The following is a 13072-nucleotide window of genomic DNA, read 5'->3' as shown; positions in this document are numbered from 1 at the left end:
CAGGGCTCATTTTGCCCAGCGTATCTTTTAAGTTCATTCTTGCCAGCAACTTGTTTAACAAATCCAGAGAAGAAGAACAAGCATGTTCTTCTTCTTCAAACACTGCTGTATTTTATCTGTGGAGAACCCTTGGGAAATCACCTATATAGCTTGGCCAAATGGTTAACAGGAAAACACAATATAGTGAAAGTATTTGAATGATGTAACCTAGAAAAAAGGGAGAGGAACAAGTGGACATATTGTCTGAGATGGCTATATTACATATAAGTAAAGTTAAACAAAAGAAAAAATAAACTCTTAATACCAGAGGAAGTAATTGTAAAAAAATAACAAATGGTAAAAGCTACATTTCTCAAGTCATTTAAACTCCAATCACTTTATAAAGCCTTTAGATCGAGAAGCCAAAGCCTGGCAAGGAGACACATTATTTTGTCTTGTTGATCTTCTACTTTTTCTGTGTCTGTCACCCAACCTTACAACAACCAACAGTCAACTACAGATGGGAAAGCAAAAGCCTGTGTCACCAGTAAGCCATCAATCACCTGTACCACAAAAGCATTTTGTACCATTTGTGTTAGGTGTGACATTCTTATTCTTCCTCTATGCATGTACTGATCATTCTTTCTTTCATGTCTTCATCTTGGCTCTTTCTAATTTTTCTCCTGGATCTTTCTTTAAATAGAAGCTGAATTAAAAGGGTCTATTGTTCAGCCTAAGAACTATAACTTTTGGTCTGAGAATAAGCATATATACCAAAATGCAAGGCATTGCCCACTTAGTACAGTCTGAAAACATGCATATTTTAAATGATTTTTTAATATAAAAAACCCCGCACAATCTTTCATGAGTGATGGTGTAACTTCCAGGAGTCAAAACTACCCTAATCTCACATTTCATGAGATTCTCCCTGGACTATTTCACACCTCCTCACAGGGCTATCTAGACCTGGATTGCCTCTCTGTTCTTGCTCTCTTCACAGTGCTGAAACTGTTTCCATTTGTCACCTTTTAAGACTTAATATACATGGTTTCAATTTCATAGCTTCAAATTACTTTCACTTAGAAGCAGTATGGAAGGAATCCCATCATTAATTAAGACAAATGCCTTTCCTATTCTTTTTTTTCCAGATGGTGCCTGAACAATTGTCATAACCACTCAAATAACTGACCCATCTCCTAGACCACAGAATGCAACCCCAGAACAAGGTCCTCTCTCCTGTTTACTTCTTTCTTTTGCCTCTACTGCTATTATACCCTCCAATAGTGTTTCCATTCAGCAGAAAAAAAATGTGTCCGTAATTATATTCTTCTTTGGAAGTCCTGTGCTTCCTTACAGCCGATTTATAAGAAAACTGAATTTGCTGTGAAAAAGATCTGTCTTCAGATTTCATACATGGCCTATTTTTTTGATCTTGCAGCAGCTCTGCGGATTTTCTTTTCTCTGTCATATAAAGTAAGTTGTAATAAATCACCCCCATTGCAATTGCTGGTGTTAGCACGTTGAAGGGAACAACGCATGTACCACAGCGTTAACCACAGTGAGTACTGTGGTAGATAATGGCAGTGCTTGCAAAGATGAATCACCAGCAGGGAAAGCAGTTCAATAAAAAGAAACACAAAAAACCCCAAACTCCAAATATAGCCAAAAGACACTCACTCCACTAGAAAGAACATCCAGGGTAGAGACAGGAGTGTAACTGGAATGTATGTTTTGTAACATATTCTACTTTGAGTATGTTGCTCACTGTATGGATTGCCCTCACAAATCCTGTTATTGAATAATAGGATACTCAGGTTTTTCAATGAAAAATTATGGTTTTGTTCATTTTTCTCACTGCTTCAAATAACAGTTATACACCTTTCTGTGAAACAGCTTTTCACACATCAGAAGTTCTTATGAATCTTTGCAGAGTTCTGTACTTCATGTTTTCTTAACCCTTGCCCCACTAGACTAAATGAATGCCTGGGGAAGGAGTATCTTTATTTGTGCTTTCCTACCATCAACTATTCTAGACCTCCAAACTCCATAGGGACCTTCATGTGAATGTTTTCATACAAATAATGTCCATCACCCCTCAATGACAGCAAAGGCAAGAAACACACCACCGTAACACATAAGACAGAACAAAACAGAACACTGCTCCAAGACAGGAAATATTCCCTTAAACTGTTCCCACCCTACATGAAGAAAAAGAGGACGAGTGTTAGTCTTTTCTTCTAGCTAGGGAGAGGTTGAAATACTCAAGCTAGTTGCTACACCAAGTACTGCATAGGGAGATAGAGGGAGACTTTGCCAATAGACTGGCCGGCTCACTACATTTTAAAAGCTTTATGAATTGTCGAAAAGCTCTTTCCCTCAGAATGACTCCAGGTGAACAGCACACCGCTTGCAGCAGCATGCAACCCTCCTATTTTGGTATTCTACTTGAATACAAGATGGGCCTGGAAAAGAAAGGACAAGCACGATGGCTTTTGAGGAAGAACTCACCTTCTTTCCAACTTTTTAAGGGCCAAGGCTCAAAGAACTAGAGACCTCCTCCACAACCGTTCTCTCAATCAGCCAGCCAGCTGGAAAATATTACTGTTCTTCATAAGCAAAGGACTCTGTTACTATGGTGGTCCTTTTCCTACTTCCTTCATTTTCACATCTTCTATGAAGAATAAGTTATGAACTATATTAACTAGAGAAGGGTTTTTTTTCCCTAAGCCCCAGCATAACAATCCAACCAATATCTGTCAATCACCTTTTGTCTCAATAGCAGAGAGCAACTCCAAACCTTGCTTTTATTTGGGAAATAGTTGATAGAAAGAAATAGAAATCAAAATAAACACTATAACCTGATGTTTAAAGCTGTTATGTTTTCTCAAGAACAACAACGTAAGAATACCCAGAGTACCTTAAATTTCAAAAGGATGTTAGGGTATTCTGAGAGGGGAAAATACATTCACATTTTAGAACACTGTGTATGTCTGAGAGTTAAACAAATCAGAACTACCTACAATTGAACAATACAGTTTTCCCCTTGGTGGACTCTACCACTGTTTCCCTAAACATTAAGAGTCAAAGTGTGTTCACTATCAGCCAGGCACCTATCCTGTCACTGTACATTCACATTAAAACATCCTCTTTCCAGTGCACGTTACTCATAAATGTGCTCAATCAGACTGACTCTCTGGCCCTTTATGTTCTAGGGTGAATTAGGAAAGGGTCTGTTAAACGATGATACAGGCCATTCTTTTGTGATGGTCTGCAGTTTTCTCTCCCAATACATTTTCTTTTTATTTAGCACTTCCATTTTTATCCTGTGTTCTTCTTCAGCCATCTCACACTCTCTTTCTATTTGCTGTATTTTTGCCACATGAACTTCATTCATTTGGATTAACTGCAGTTGCAAAATTGACATTTGCTGATGATGTTCTTCCTCATGCATCTTTTTCAGAGCACTTTCCTGAGATGCTTTACTTCTGTAGTTCTTATCTGCTGCTATTCTGACATCAGAACATGAAGGCTCAGGTTGGGAGGTACCTTCACATACTGGGAAATGTACCAGCTCTTTCTCTTCATCACAAAGTTCTCTATTTGAGACAACAAATGACTCTGCAAAACATAAGAGGAAGAAGTATTACAGTATTCCCTTCTTCTCCCTCAAGAAACATGAACTTGCAGTAATTTAGTTATTGGTGTATGCATCTAAACCTCGTGCTTCTGTACCATAGTACAGGAGCCATTACATAATGCAGTTCTGTTACAGAATACTAAGGGCACCATGAGCTGAACTGAACCACTTTGGGCTCTGTTGATAAACCTCTATGGCTATGACAGCAGCTCAGAATACTGAAGTGAATGTAGACATTTATAAGTAGACATCTAAATTTAGGTGGCTGAGCCTGGAGCTGAACCTTAATGCAGTTGTTTAAGCCAAATCCATATATGATTTGCAATATTGTTACGAAAGATCTGAGTATCAGGTGAAGAGCTGTATCAACATGAATACCAAGAGGCTGAAGGAATACTACAAAGAATATTATTTATTCCTTCCTTATCATTATTGTGCATATTGTAAACACAGTGGTGTATATTTTAAGGAAAATTTACGTTATTCTAACTTTGGGAAGGTTCTATCAATTCTTCTAAAATAAAAGAAACTACTAACGGAATAAAAGTTACCACTGCAAATAAGGGTCTCTAAATACATTCCTTTACAAATCCTGATGACTACTTACGGTAAATATAATTATGAAAGAAACATTGTAAGAATGTTATCTAACAATGTAGTTACTGTTGTCTTTTGAGCAAGGATAGTCTTATATGTGTGATCTTGACATAGTGAAGTTTGCAAGTAACTGCTGTAGCCACCCTTCCTTCTGGTTTTGGATTATGCCTTCTCTGTACGCTTGCCAAACAAAGAAGAATGTAGTGCTGAACTTTTCCGGAAAGGCCATTCTCCAATGTGGACTGCAGTGTGAAATATGGCTCTACATACTCTTTTTAGTCCTTGAAAACAAAGGAGAAAAGACCTGCAGGGAACTCTTGCAGCAGACAATTGTGTATCAATTTGCTGCTGGTGGCTTTTTTTTTTTCCATGCTCAGACAACCTTTTCCCAGCAAAAGGCTACTTTATAAAGGATCAAACTATCCTTGGGACTGTTCTCTGGAAAGCCAGCATGATGGCTACTGCAATGCTACAAAAATGCTGGAAAAAACTGAGTAAAATCTGAGTTTAACTCCTGGGGAGCTAGGGAAATACAGAGTCTTGGAATATCATAGCTCTGAAATTACTTTTCTATAACCAGCAGTCACAGCTAAGTGGGAGATTTAGACTGCTGAAAGAGAATCACTGGCAAAATCACATACAAAAAAATACGACTTGCAACATTACAGTAACATTTATACCTTGATTAGAAGCATCAGGCTGATATTCAGAATCTTCTTCTGGTGGGCTCTGCAAAAAGTACATTTGCTCAGGCATTATGCTGGCAATCTTCTCTTTCCCTATGATGTGAGTATTTATAAGTGGACTAATACTTCTTTTTACCTTCTCCCGCCTCTCATGTGCCATTATCTTTTTTGTCCGTGCCTTGATATTTTCCCAGCATTTCTTTAACTGTTTGAAGTCTCGCAGTGATACACTGGGCTGTGAATTATATTCATGAGCTAGTGCTTGCCAGGTACGTTGTTTCAGAGCAATCGTTCTTGCATCACTTTTTTTACATTCAAGTACGTATTTGTATTTTTCAACTAATGCAAGCAGCACACTCTTCTCCACTTCTGAGAAGTATTTAGCAGGCTTTATTATTTCGTTTTGCATTTTCTACTGTTTCTCCAAGAAGCCAAAAATCCTATGAAAACAATGTTGAAAGAAAAAACAAAACAAAACAAACACACAAATTAGAACTGGTTACAGTATCAGGAAACCATGTTTCAGCAAGTAACTCCTAAGCATAGATTCTGATTCTAACACACTTCATTTTCTAGAATAGTTTGTGAATCCTTCTGGAGTACATAATGAAACATTCAGGTAAGATACAGTATAATTATATTATAATTATAGTATAATTCTATATTGCAACTTTAGTAGCTACACAGTTACAGAAGTACACTATCTCTCCTCTTTCTTAAGATCTATCTTCATACAAAATACTCAGTATTCAATTTACTTAGTAACTTGTTTAATAACTTGTTTTCCTATTCATTGCACTTTGTTAACACCTGGAGAGTTTTCAAAGTCCTGAACTGTGGTACAGGTTCTGAAACCCAGCCCATAACAGCTTCAGGTTTAAGTGTAAAGCCACCTTTCTGCCCTTGCTGACTGTGTATAACTAATTCCGTCTCCATAATATTTGAAATTTGTATGAGAAATGGTAGTAAGAAGTTATCTTTTTAAAGACTTCTGTCAGTTTGGTTCTCCCTCATGCTCAGCCCTTCTTGACTGACATCCAATAGGCAGCAGGATCCTGACCAGTATTACAATACAGAGAAGATACAAGTGCTGCAAGACATGAATTAATTATGGGAACTAACTGTTCTGAAGGTACAGGTCCTTCATCCTTTACTGCTGACTCTGTGCATGTGGCACTCTTTCTTATGCTTGCACTGCCGGTCATCTCAGGAGCAAATGACCAGGCTAAAAAGAATTTTGACCTCACTCAATACAGCCACTGCTATATAATTACACCAAGTTAACAACTGCCTCTCTTCTCAAGCCTAGGACTTAGACAGGCAACAGAAAAAGGGTACTTGATACCAGGGAATTCTTAGCCATAAAAAAAATAAAAATAAAGCAGTGCTTCTTTGAATTATTAACACATGACTGTGCTGCAAAATGTAGTTTTTTCTTTTGTCTTTGCATACTTCTTTCCCCATTCCTTTCCTCTACAACTGTGTTGCCCTGATTACTTTTATATTTTGGGCAAAACGTTCTGGATTATTAAGCAGAAAAAGGGGAAGTAATGCTGATTTAGCTTACATTTTTTCTGGTTTTAGTTGTAAAACTCAGAGGTGGAACATATATAATGAGATAATTGGTTCATATTCCTAAGAGTCTAGGACTCTCCCAAAACAAATTTTCTAGTATTTTGCCCACTGTTTCCACTACTTCCCGTATAATGTTACTTGAAGATGCAACAGACATCACCATCAGACTTCCTCTTTTCAGAATTTTTTCTTTAACTCCACTGCACTAGCACTCTCTTCATACTATCTTCGTAATCTCTTTTCTCCAAACATCTCAATACTTACAGTTATTCTCATCTCTTTCAGTGAAAGTAACTACGTATATTTACAAAGAAAATTAGCAGATTAACTAATATTAAAATGAGAACCCAAGTCTGTGGTAAGAACAGGAGTTTTCTCAGGCAGCCCATAAAATAAGACAAAACCCAGCAAAATGAAGAGGAATCAAAGAATAGAGGAGGCAGTAGAACAAAGCCTAGAATAGCGGAACTGAAACAAAGTGAATAGAAATAAGGAATAGTCTGCCCTTAAGTCAAAGGCATGAAGTCAGTAGCTGTAGCTAAGTTGTATCCCTACTGAAAAAAAGAGGCAAACCCCACTCAGTTTGTACTTTCTGTCACTGCTCAACTGGGTAATCACCGGGCATTTATCGAGTGGACAGCCGGCACCTGTGTGGTTCCTAGCTAGTCACAGTTCTGCAGTCTTTTACCAAATGCTGGTGTCATGACATGGGAAAGCTGGAGCTTTTGCAGCAGACAGGAATTAGGGGACAAAGGGAAAGATCCATAGGAAACAGAGTTGTTTGTTTTGCAAGAAAGAAAAAAGGTGGAAGAGGGAAAAGAACTGGGTGATTAAGTCTAAGAAGACAGTTCCCTGATCGAGCATTTCCTCCATCAAACTATATAAAGTTATTTATTACTTTCTGTGAAAACTTAGTTACCCGACATGTTGGTGACAGGACTTCTTAAACACTTATAATCCCACAGAACAAACTAAGTGTACATAAACAAACTTGAAAGTATCACATACCAATTATTATAACGTCTAAGTCTAAGAGACAGAAGAGAACATCTGCTTCAGAAGTTCCTTAAATGAAAAATAAATTAAAAAAATAAGCAAAAGTCAGGAAATGGACATCCTAACAAAGATATACTGAAAACTGGCAACTTTGCTCCATGAAACAGCTCTCAAAACATGTAAAATAAGAGACCTATAATGAAACAGACTGTCTACTAATATATTTTACTAACATACTTACTGTACCATTCCAAACCATTGAGCTGCTTTGGACAGCTGCTGAAATTAAATTCTTGGGACTAAATATTGATGCTTCAACCTGCCTTAGCCTCAGTTTCACTGAAGAACAGGACAAAAAGCAGTCCCATCAGCAAGTCATAAGGTCCAATAGCTTATGACCCTGAAAAGCCAGGATGAGAAACTGTGTGATTCTGCCGTCTGCTGATGCGTATCAATCTTTTTTCTAGCTTTGAAAAGGTGTGAGAATCTCAGACCAAAAATTGTGAAACATTTGCGCACAGAAATCCCTTTAATTAGAGAAACAATGGATTTTCAAAAAGTTAAACGATGATACCGGGACTTCTGGATTTCAAGTGCTAAATATTTAGCCACACAGACTGGCAGAGATCAACTGATTCCAAATATGATTTCATATATATTAACAAGCTACGTACTAGAATAAAAGTTGATCTTTCATGGATCCAGCTACAGCAAACTCTTAAGAATCACTTATATACCACACTATCACTACTAATATTTTTACTGTGCTAGCATCTGAGATCCCCAGTCATAAGCCTAAATACTGTACATTTAAGAGCAGAAACGTAGGTCCTAATCTGAGAAGAATACAGTATATTAGTCTTCCCTTCCCCCGTAACATCCCTAAATATTCTTTCCTACACATATACACTGTACTTGTGTCCTTTCCATGAAAAAGCCAGGATTATGATCTAGGATGCATAAAAGAACTCAAGAACTGGTGAAAGCAGTTTAATGCACTTACTGCACACAAGAAAAGAGTTCTTGAAGATTCTTTTAAAGCTCACCTGCTTAGACTGCTGGCTTCAATATATTAAAGCCCATTTTCAATTAGATGAATGGAAAGCACTCTGAGATGTCAGAGAACCTAGAATACTGAGAAGCTGCAACAAACCACCACCATATATTTATAGTCACGTCTATTCTTTATGCGTATCAATCACCTTCTGGCAGCCCGCTAGGGCCTCTGCAGAATATGAGAAAGGACTCTCACAAGCTCAAACAATTTCCATTTTGAGGCTAAAAGATCCTTTCAGGACATATGCCTAGGATATAATTTATCCTAGTAGGAATCTGTGCTGAAATTGAAATAGTTCACTGCATATAGCTCATACAGTAAACAGGATTCATTTGGGAATGTGTGGGCATATGAAGACAGTTGCACAGTAAATTCTAAGAAACAAAGCATGGAAGGCTTCTCCCACTCTTACAGGTGCCCAGGCTCTAAGACATGTGCAGTAAGGAAGTAGTTTATGCTAAATATCTTCTCCTGGCATGGCTCAATTCACAACTTGCCTTAAAACAAATCAGTATCCTATGTATTTGTCTTCTCACACAAACCTTTATTCCTTTAAAATAATAAATATATATATCAACTCCTCATTTTTCCTTTGAAATGTTGCATGGCATTCTTCTTTTAAAGATTGTAAGGGATGTGCTATGATCTGCTGGAAAAATACCTTTGGGGAAAAAAAAAAAAAAATCACACAAGTGAAGAAGTGTACATATGTATTACTTTGCATACACACACCTAAATGTACACCTGAAATCCAACCAGCTGTAAAGAAGCCCATTTAAAAAAACACAGACCACTTCATGTTGGCATGTGTGAGCATTTTCAGTCCCTGAAATAATTTTTTTAGGCATAAGAAAAAAGCAAAGAGAAAGTTACAGTGGAAGATTTAACCTAAACATTAAGGTTACACTAACCAAACCCAAAATAATTTGCTAGCAAACTGTGGTCACTTAATGGTGTGAAAATGGAATTCATTTACTAATGACAACAGGATTATTACCAGAATGTGTTAAAAGTATGAGAAAAAGAATATTTATTTATCCAACTTAAAATTGCAGATGAAGCTTTAAGCATAGTCAGTAATTAAAAGCACTGGAAAGAAATCATAATTCTGTCTTTTTCATCCAGTGGCGGGTAAAAGAAAGGTATGGAAATGCAATGACCCTAACTAGTCACAACAACAGGTTTGTATTTCATTTGAATGGCAGAACCAGCAGTAAACAGTGTCCTTCTTCCTCAAATGTTAGGTTTTCCTCACCGAGCTTCCCTCAGAGTGCTCCAGGCCTGACCCTGTCTACCTTGAGACTTGAAATCACTAGGTAATTAGGTGCGTATTACAAATATGAATGAGATCTATGTGGAAATTGTGTTACAATATAATCAGATAAAACAGACGAACAAACTCTTTGGGTGCTTTCCCCCCCCCCCATTTCCCACCACCCCTTTTTAATACAAATTAATAGTGATCATGGATCATCCAGCAAATAACAAAATATTGGTTAAAAATCAACCGTACTTCGCCAAAAATTTCTCCTGCAGATTTTATATACAAATACACGCAAAGGTATTTTTAAAAATACAGGTAATATTACACATACACACACATAGAGGCATTTTAAGCGGGTCATCCCACTACCTATGGAGGACATCCAAAGCAGTTTGTGCAAAGAAAGGTAATGGACGCAGGTTATTTCGAACGATTGTCTGAAATTCATCAGAAATAGGCACAAACAGGAATCCTACCAGACTCTCCTGCACCCGAACTTCTCAGACATTAACTCGAGCTTGTTTTTATTTCCTCGCTAGCTCCTCTTCTGCTTGCCCGAGAACGGAGAGCGGGTCCCGGCTCGACAAAGACGGCCGCTCCACCCAGGGCGAGCATGCGGGCTGCGGCTGGCGCGGCTTCAGGGACATCTGCCGCGGCGGGAGGCACCGCAAACGGCCACGCTGTCACCCAGCGCCCGCGGAGCCCGCGCTCTGCGGCGGCGGCGGGGACAGCCCCACCCTGCAGCCCCCCGGCTTCTCCCCTCTCGTAACAAAGCGCCGCCGAGAGCCGCCGCCGCCGGCTCGGCCCCCTCCCTCCCTCCTCCCCCGCGCTGGGCGGCCGGGCCTGCCTCCCTCACCTCCTCGCCGGCAGGTCGCCGCCGCTCCTTCAGCTCCCCGCAAACCCCGCGCTGGATTTCCGCCTCTCCCGAGCACAGGCGCCGCCGCACCGGCCTCCCCCTCCACCGCAGGGCCGGCCAACGGAGCCCGCCGTGCCGTCCCGGGGAACTCCGAGCCCCAAGGCGCGGCGGCGCTGCGGGGGGTGTGTGTATTCTGGGCAGCAACGTGCGAGCATCCGGCGGCCGCCAGGACGGGGTAGGGGTGGCCCCGCCTGCACCTGGCGCGGCCGGCGGGCGGAGCTCCCGGGCTACACATCGCTAGCGCGGTACCCGCCACCCCCCTCCCTCCTCCCCGCTGCGGAGCGGGACGGCATGGGAGTCCCTGACCCTGCCCGCCCTTCTGTCCCGGTGCGGCGGCAGCGTACGCCAGCTCGGGCCTTACCTCCGACAGCGGACGGCGGAGCGACGCGCGTGTGCGCCAGCGCCCCCAGCGGCGGCGGAGGGAGGCGGGCCGGGGGGTACCGTTCCGCCGCCGCGCCCCGCGCCTTCCCGTCGGCGCGGAGCTCTCGTTCCCCGCTACCGTCTTGTCCCCCCCGGGCCGGCCGGGCTCCCGCGCCCCTTCCGCGCCTGGCGTGACGCAGTTCCTGCCTGCCCGGTGCGCCCCGGGGGCCCTGCCGGCGGCGGCGGTGGGAGCGTAACGGCGGGCGCGACCGAGCGGCTGGCGGGCGGCACGCGGCGGCTCTCCCTCGGTGCCCGCCCCTCCGCGGCCGCCTGAGGAGGAGCGGGGGCCGCGGCGGCCGTAGGCGCGGCGGGGAGCCACCCTGCCAGCGGGGCGGTGGGACGGGGCCGGTGCGGCAGCGGGGAGCGGCCCTGGGTCGCCGGCCGCCTCGGGCGCTCCGGGTGCTGCCCGGTCCCGGGCTGGGGGTAAGTTGGGCGCCGCAGCGGCCCGGCGGTTTGCCCGGCGAGCAGGTGCCCGTCCCTTCCCCGGCAGGGCTGGAGGTGCTGGCGAGGCCGCTCCCCCGCGCCGTGCCGTGCCGTGCCGCCCCGGGGCCGGCTGGCTCTCGGCGCCGGTGTTCCCGTGGGGTCTGCGGCCCCGGGCGGCAGCGGGCCTGCCTCACACCGCCCCGTCGCGCCCCCGTTACAGAGGCGCGCTGCCCGCCCCGGCCCGCGCCGCCCGGTGTCATCCGGCCCAGCGCTTGCGCGCCTCTCCATCCCGGGAAAGGAGCGGGGAACGCGTGAAATCGTTCGGATTAGTTTAGTTTCTTCCGGTGGCTTTGTGTTTCCTGAGGGGAACTCGTAGAGAAGAATCGTTTCTTTCCACGCTGTACCTTTGCTCTCAAGTTAAAAATAGGATCGCTAGCCTGGAGATGTAAAGGTTGAACGTAGCTGGAGGTGAGGCACAGATTGAAGTGGGAGCATGCATGACCCTTAAATAGGTGGAACAAGAACATGAGTGATATTGTGAAGGTAAAACAAGAGTTTGCAATCTTTTTGCAATTTTCCTAGAGTTTCCTTGTCATCTAAAGATCAAACATGGACCCTGAAGCTGAAATAAAGAAGCAAGTAAACCCTTTTTACTGCAATGTAAGTATTCCTGGCTGAAAATTGTAACTAACACAAAACAGTTTTGGCAAAACAAAGCTGGACTAAGTCAAGTGTGCACTTTTTTTTTTTTTTTTTTTCCCCTCGAGCAAAATGGAAAAGTAGTTCTGGAGTTGAACTTACTTTGCTGTCTGTCATGTTTGACTTGGTTGTGTGTCGGGAATCAATTTATTAAAATTAACAATTTTAATATTACTGTGTTTCTAAATAAAGGTGTTCTTTTAAAGTGGGAGATTAAACTGCAGCTCCTGTTGAGGGGGAAAAAAAATCCTAATTTATCTGGTTCTCAGTTTTATTGCTGCTGGTTTTTAGTATCTTGAATTTTATAGAGGAGGAGAAAATATTTGGACTGCCTTTGTTCATTCACATGAATTTAATCCTAATCTGCTGCTGTTCTGAACCGGCCCAGGCATAAAGCAACTGTGATCGGAAAACTTCATATGCATGAGAGAGGCAGGCCCTAAACTGGTCAGAGTTAAGTGTGTTAGCCTGAATACAGCATGGAGGAGAACTGGCTTATTTTAGGCAGGTGTCCTGGGTTGTTACAGTATGCGGTGCCTCTGGTTCAGACAGGTTAATAGTGGGTGAGGAAGGTCTTGGATCTGTCTTTACTTACCCCCACAAAAATACGCTATGAGATAGCTGCAGGGTTCTGGAGACATCTGAAATGTCTATGTGATGTGGAGATTCCTTTTTGTTTCACTGTATTTTGGTGGTCTTGGAGCCTCATAAAGAAAAGTTATAGAAGCTGCTTTAGTTTGTCTTTGGAGGAGTAGTACTTTTGTAGAATTTACATGTACTGATATTTTGATAGCAGACTTGGTTTAGTATCGGTCATATTTTT

At 42.4% G+C, this 13072-nt stretch overlaps 2 protein-coding genes across 23 annotated transcripts in view; one reads left to right on the top strand and one right to left on the bottom strand.

Annotated features, from left to right (window-relative positions):
• Positions 1-237: 237 nt before the first annotated feature.
• On the bottom strand, positions 238-11810 carry MSANTD3 (Myb/SANT DNA binding domain containing 3). 18 transcript variants are annotated; one of them, XM_055798496.1, is made up of 5 exons: positions 11069-11208; positions 8517-8612; positions 7483-7539; positions 4894-5339; positions 238-3597 (listed from the first exon to the last, which is right to left on the bottom strand). In XM_055798496.1, exons 4-5 carry the CDS (start codon positions 5306-5308, stop codon positions 3188-3190), a joined length of 825 nt encoding a protein of 274 aa, XP_055654471.1. In that variant the 5' UTR covers positions 5309-5339; positions 7483-7539; positions 8517-8612; positions 11069-11208; the 3' UTR covers positions 238-3187. The 18 variants fall into 18 exon arrangements, 16 of the variants coding, with proteins under 16 accessions (XP_055654471.1, XP_055654472.1, XP_055654470.1 ...); XM_055798497.1 differs by having other exon boundaries at positions 8517-8596; positions 11069-11189; XM_055798495.1 differs by lacking the exon at positions 11069-11208 and adding an exon at positions 10648-10997 and having other exon boundaries at positions 8517-10438.
• Positions 11148-13072, top strand: part of LOC114010233 (uncharacterized) — a 23219-nt gene continuing 21294 nt past the window's right edge. For 2 of the 5 annotated variants that reach the window (XR_008746261.1, XR_003551605.2), the window contains exons 1-2: positions 11880-12018; positions 12133-12210. Coding sequence is in view for 3 of the 5 variants with exons in the window: in XM_055798485.1 (XP_055654460.1) it covers positions 12160-12210 (51 nt within the window). In the remaining 2 variants the exon portion in view is untranslated. The other 3 variants (XM_055798485.1, XM_055798484.1, XM_027776996.2) reach the window with 3 other exon arrangements.

The sequence above is a fragment of the Falco peregrinus genome, chromosome 3, assembly GCF_023634155.1.
Source record: "Falco peregrinus isolate bFalPer1 chromosome 3, bFalPer1.pri, whole genome shotgun sequence".
Taxonomy (NCBI): domain Eukaryota; kingdom Metazoa; phylum Chordata; class Aves; order Falconiformes; family Falconidae; genus Falco; species Falco peregrinus.
The sequence above is the reverse complement of the archived record's forward strand: the minus strand, read 5'-3'. Positions and strand labels throughout refer to the sequence as shown.